Raw genomic sequence first — 6,490 nt, 5'->3', positions numbered from 1 at the left:
CTCCCAAATCTGGTGTTTGGGCAAACTAACACTCCACTCCAAAATGTAAAACATAAAAGATCAGATTCCTCCCCAGTGCTGCATTACAGTTTTTGTTTTGCTTTAAAAAAAAAAGAAAAAAGGAATTCATAAGACCATATTTAATTTGTACCCTATTAATTAGTAGTAAGTCACATGTTATCCAGTGGAACCTCGTCACCTTAAAGATCTAATTATGTGTTCAAAGGCCACCATCTTTCCTGACTTGGGGTAGTGGCCCGGGATTAGACATTTGCTAGCCCTCCTCCCTACCCTGGTTTCACCAAAAAACAATGTATAAGCGTATAAGTGACTAGAGTGCCTACTTAAGGAAAGCCCATGTGACTGAGACTCAGACAAAAGATATGGGAAAAGAGCTGGTTCCAGTAAAATCCATAATAAAACTTTTTTTGCAAAATTGGAAATGAATGTCTTTGAATAATTTTGCAGAGGTAGCCCCCAAGACTATCCCCCAGTCCCCAAGGCATTCTGACTGCCTTAGGATTCCATATGATAATATAAGGGAGAGTCTAGCAGTCCTAGGACTGCTCTTTAGTGAGGCTTCTTGCAGTTTGAGAGAAGTCTGCTAAAGAAAACCTAGTCCTAGGATGACTGCTCCTTCCAACAAACCTCCTTAAACAGGTAAGAAAACAGAACAGATGTTTTGTTTTTCTATGATTCATCCCTAATGATCAAACTGAGTGCAGTTTCTTAATGATGTGCTTTTAGTAATATTCTGCAATAACTAGGCAAGATGCCAGTTGACAAATTACAACAAATATGTCCTTCTTAATCCCTTCACGGTCTCCCTGTTGGCTGGGGCCCTAATGAGCATGGGCTGCTGTGTTGCAGGAATAAACGCTCAGCCGCATGAATGGCTCCACTGCTCCTTATATAGCTGGTATAATAGTAAATTAAAAAGTTGGTAAACCTACTGTCTTACTGAAAGGGAGAAGTGGATGATTTCTTCGTGAATTACAAGTGGATTAGATCTCTTCATTGGTGATTTTTTTCCCCTGGACCATGACAACCTGGAAAAAGATGCTGTCCATAAAAAGAGTTCATCTAATCACAAATCTCATTAAGACAGTCTGAGTGACAGCAGGTTACAGTGAACTGAAAGAGCATAGCATTGCTTGCAGCACACTTTCCATTAAAAATTACATGTGAGAGGTGAAGAGAGTCACAGCATAAACCATAGGGAATATACTTGGTGTAAAAGCACACCAATGACGAGACAAATCTGATTCTTGGGAAAAAAAACCATACAGCATCTGCAAATGGAGGATATGCTGTCCATTCAAGTGTGTACAGTCCCCAAAGCATCTAGTTATTTTTCTCAACAGGAGGAAATATATTTGGAAGGTTGTTGGGAACATTACCAGAGAAATCCAGTCTGGATTTAGGATCACGAGTTCTATCAAAATGGACTAGGGAAGGCTTATTTACTTCGATAAAGAGGAGTTATGAGAAGATCCATAAGAAAATCCTCTTCAAATACTCAGTTTCAGAAAGTGAGTGGCCATGCGACAGGAAAGAAGCAGGGGCAGAAGTGCCATGATTATCTGCACAGACTTTACTCAAGGTCCAGTTTTAGGGACAGAGTTGTGTGGGCTTCTGTGGGAAGCACGTCCTGCTCTGCAGTTTGCTTGCCAAATCACAATGCAATCTTTACAACAGGCCTGTGTTTGAAACCTGTGATATTTGGAGGTGGAAAAAAGCGCCAAGAATTAACAGCTTCTGCTGCCACCTTCCAGGCACATGTACTGCCTAGTCCCTGGCTTAGCTCTGCGAACACCACGGCCTGTGGTGATCATACCACACTTTCTTGCAAGGTATGTCCATGGCTGTATTTTTATAAAGGTATGAAAAACAGAGGCTGTGATGTGGTTTTGGTACTTGTATGGAAGTGTATAGGCCTTGGTGTTATCCCAGCGCAGCTTGGTCCTCCCAGTGGTGGCTGAGCCCCTGCTTAGGGGGAGGAAAAACTTGAATGTAGAGTCTGACAGCAAACGGTTCTACTCCACCTGCATTTCTCACTGAGCCAGGGAGCTGCCAATGCTTACACGCTCTCTGTGTGGGTATCAGGCTCCCTGCCAGAATGCTAATAGATGCCTTTATTCCAGGATATGGCTGCTGCTGAAGGAATTGGCCTTGGGTATGTCCAGGTAATGCAGAAAAAATGGTATTGATATCTCTAGAGTGTGTAGGATCTTGTACAGAGGTTGCTGGCTTGGAGAGAAGTATCCTAAAAGGCAAACTAAGCAATGATTTGATAGAGATAGTAGAGCTATCTGAACTGTTGCACATTTTTGAGTTCAGCCTGCTGGTAGATCAGATTGCTGAGCTTGCTACTGTCTCTACCAGATGCCTGTAGAGACACCTGAGTGGAACCCCTGTAAGATGCCTGTGGGCAGAACGGCTCATCTAGAGGATTAGTAAGGTTAGCACATGAGGACCTCATCTTCAGGAGAGAAATACAAATTCTGACAGGCACATTCCCTGAACGTACACTCAGAAAGGAAACAAACTGGAAAGGAAAGCATTTGTTTACTTTATTCCCTCTGTATTTCCCCTGGGTTCAGAGTTTCCCACCCTTATTCTGTGGTTCAGTGGGACAGTCAAATGTGCTATAGCTAAACTCAGATTAGTAATTTCTACAGACCAGAGTAATTCTAAAATAAAGACGACCCCCTTTTTTCCCCCTGCACATTTTTTTTCCTTTGATTTAATGTTATGACTGACTTATTTCTGTAACAGTTGTCAATTATTTTGGTTTATACCATCAGATATTAATGGGAATGACAGGATGATAAAGGAGCTGTGATTGTCCCGCAGTCCCATGATTACAGAAGATGGGGTTTTTATAAGACATGGTGAGACCACTGACCAAGTCACTAGGGCCGGCAGTGCTGCAGATGAATGACCAGCAAATGCTACACAGGAGAGAGAGGAACCACTTCCAGAGAGGAAAGGAACGGATTCTCTGGGGTAATAGCTGCTACTTCCAAGAACATGGGGAAGATTTTTTCTATTCTTGGCACCAAAGAGATGCTGGGTGTGAAGGTCCCATGTCCTGCAGATACTGGAGCGACCCATGACTCTGGAACTATTATCTGGAAATTTTATTAATCTCAGTAGCTCCGTTACATGGGCTGTGTCTTAACAATCTGTCCAAACTTTTAATAGGCTTTCTGAGCCACTGCCTCACAACTTACATTCTTATAACACAGAAACAGTATTTAAAAATAATTCCACTGATTTTGTCAAATTGTTTGCAGCACAGAAAAATTCTCCCAGTAGAAACCGACACATTGTCAAATCATGCAGGCACAGCAAAGTTTGCATTGCTATGGAAACAAAGCTAAAGATGGCTTATGCTGTGAAAAACAACTTGCAAGTGACTGTGAAAAGTAACTTTGTAAGAATGACACCTTTTTGGCTACTTTTGAAAGACATGATGTAGCACAAGCATCTTGGGTTAGAAGGATGTTTTTATTTAGTTTTCCACAGAGACAGTTACTTTCACCTCTGTTCTTACAAGTCTGACATCAAGAACTATTAGTATACATATACGAGCTATACACTTAAAGAGTTGTCTGCCAGTACAGAATTACACTTCTCGTATCAAACACTTTAAGAAAAAACAAATATCGTCCCTTCCATGCCCATCTTTTAAAAGAAGAACTTCTAAGTCAGGAAAGGATAAAATTTGATCGTAATCTGTTTTCTTTATATGAATGTAGTTATTCATAAAAAGAGTAAAAAACATCTAGTATCTAATGTTTAAACAAAACATACCTTATACATTTGGCTAAGCTGAATTAATCATACCTTGCCAAATTAAAAAAATGCTCTCTAACTGTAGTTTCCCTAGCAGCTCAGTAAGTATGCAAGGCATGCAGTTAATTTCCTGCCAAGGCTGAGAAAAATGGGTAGGTCTGAGATAATATTGCTAGTGTGCTTGAAAAAGATCTTTGTTGTTAACGTGGTAGTTGACCGTGTATACATATTTTGACGCTTCATCTTCTTGAAAATTCCCCAGGTGCAACTTTCGGGTTGACTCCATTTTAGCTGTCAATGATGGAAGGCTCAGTGGGAGGTAGAATAGGACTTTCCAAAGCGCTACAGTCATCAGTGAGGAACACCAAGTCCTGGAGAAACAAAAAAGAAGGCTAACATTTATAAAGGAGGAAGGCACAAGTTAACACAATGTTGAGAAGCTCAGTCCCTGATCCAGTTTTGCTTGTCAGGGGACCGGGTGGTGACAGAGCGAGCTAAAAGCAGAGACTATGTCCTTGTTGGTGCATCTTGACTTACCCTTCTGCAGTACGAAATCATGATGGTGTACAGGCTCCGGGCTTTTTCCTTCAGCTCGCTCACTTCAAACACTCCCTCACATCTGGGGTAGGCCACAAAATCGCGGAGTTTTGCCAACACACAGTAATTCTGCAAAGCACGCAAAAGAGGTATGTGTAACCCTGCACAAACACAGATTTATGTTTCTCATCCACCACTTACAAAATTCTTACTGCTTCTATGGGAACCTTGAATTCCTACCTCTATGTATGTGTAATCTATGTAACCTTTGGTTAGGCAAATTCACCTTCAATATTTCATAACAAAGATGTTTGGTCCAAATAAGTGCTCGGAAAGGTGCACAGACACAGTTTTGGTCTGCCAGCCTATTTCTCACATGATTTAGGAGGCAACGGTGTCAATACAATCACATCTGCTCCTGTAGTTGGTGGATTTACCTACAGAATAGGTGCATTGTCTCCCTTTGAAATGAGTACCTGATTTAGCTGGTGAACAGATTATCAAGATCTCACAGATATGATTCTTCTGTTCCCATACAATAGGCAATTCTGTGAATGTCAGGCAAACTTTTTTCCAGAGTAATTTTTACTTTTCATTATCAAAATAAAGCACAGTGAACATTAATTTGACAACATCCTTGTGAAGCAGGTAAATGAATATCCCAGCTTTTTCCTTAAAGCAAGGGAAACTGAGGCACTGGGCTCACTTTGTTTGGTCTTTGTACTGAAGGCAGGCACTGGCAACTCTGGAATTGGGATCTGGAGAGTTCTGACTTGCAAGACTTGACGGTGTTTGCCTATAGCAAAATGTGTCAGACATCTCTTGGTTTGTCTGGTATTTTCTAACTTTTAGTTGCTCGACTGAGCACTGGGAAAAGAAGCCAAATATGTTGGATATCCCAAGGCAGAACACGATAACATAAACTTTGTGTGCAGGAGGCTACTTTGTCTTTGATGGGAGATGACTACTGCTGTCTTTTCTCAGTATCACACTTCCATATCCTCAGCAATCCTTTTTCCTTCTGGGTTTGACAAATAGCTATTTAAACAGGAAAATCCAGCAAGGCATTCCTGTACTTCTTTTTATTAAAGCTGCAGTGCCAGAAGCCACTCATGATATAAAATGAGGTAGATTTATTAAGTGAAGAAATTTATTCTGCAATTATTTTAAACTATTATTCAAAGTTTTGTTGCACTTATTTAACTACTGAAAAGGCTCTGTCACAATGAATTAATAACGTACAAGTGGTAATCACTTCAAAGTATTGATTTCCTATTTTTTTGAATTTTTAAACAAGTAAAATCTCAGAAGCTCCAGAGGGATTTTAATAAGGTTCAAAATGAGATTTTTTTTTTGGTCACTCATCTCTCTGCTTAATTAAGCTTTTGTTTCAAACCACGCTTCTGGGGTACAATCTTAAGAGTTATCCTCCCTTTCCATTAGCTGCTTTTACTGCAGAGGAGTAGGAAAAAAGTTTGAAAACTTACATGTATGTCCAGGTACAGCCTGGGCAGCATCTCCACACATGAGTCCTGCAGGAAAGAAAAAGACCTGTTGCAATTTTGTTTAGAGAGAAACTTGTGTCAAAAGCAAGCAACCCACAGCGTCTTTGCAGGAGCAGTTTTTAGGTAGACTCACCACAGCTTTGGAGGTCTGCAACTCCTTAAAGGACTCCGTGATTTCTTTGCTCAGAGACAAGGCCCTCGAGTAGCAAGTCGGAGGGGCTGCGTTGGCTAACAGGGCAGCAGAGAGCAGAGCAATCAGGCTCAGCAGCATCTTCTTTGTGGAGAGCTTGTCCAAAGGAGGAGGAAGGGAGGAAAAAAATCACCGTTAGTGGTTAGGCAGCTACTGGAAAGTATCAACGAGTAAGTTTGACAGGCCAGCCCCCAAATAAATAGTCTCCTGCATCAATGGGGAAAAAAAAAAAAAGGCTGGGGGTGGTCCAAGCAGCAGCTTGCTGCTGTTTTAAATTTCCTGCCAACCTATGAGTCTGAGCTGCTAGAGCTTTCCTGCCCAGAGCAGGGAAAGGAGGGTATGAGGGTAACAAAAACAAACACTACTGGCACTTTTTATTCCAGAAAGAAAACAACCTAGTGAGCATCTCAAGCAACAGAAATATGTGTAAGAAACATCACAGCATTATCGAAGTGTT

General features: G+C 41.1%; 1 protein-coding gene across 1 annotated transcript; it reads right to left on the bottom strand.

Annotated features, from left to right (window-relative positions):
* Positions 1-3,494: 3,494 nt before the first annotated feature.
* CYTL1 (cytokine like 1) lies at positions 3,495-6,229 on the bottom strand. The gene is made up of 4 exons (XM_009502777.2): positions 5,977-6,229; positions 5,826-5,870; positions 4,339-4,467; positions 3,495-4,172 (listed from the first exon to the last, which is right to left on the bottom strand). The coding sequence occupies exons 1-4, from the start codon at positions 6,112-6,114 to the stop codon at positions 4,089-4,091; spliced, it is 396 nt and encodes a 131-aa protein (XP_009501072.1). The 5' UTR covers positions 6,115-6,229; the 3' UTR covers positions 3,495-4,088.
* Positions 6,230-6,490: the final 261 nt, after the last annotated feature.

Source organism: Phalacrocorax carbo, chromosome 4 (assembly GCF_963921805.1).
Source record: "Phalacrocorax carbo chromosome 4, bPhaCar2.1, whole genome shotgun sequence".
Classification (NCBI taxonomy): domain Eukaryota; kingdom Metazoa; phylum Chordata; class Aves; order Suliformes; family Phalacrocoracidae; genus Phalacrocorax; species Phalacrocorax carbo.
The sequence above is the reverse complement of the archived record's forward strand: the minus strand, read 5'-3'. Positions and strand labels throughout refer to the sequence as shown.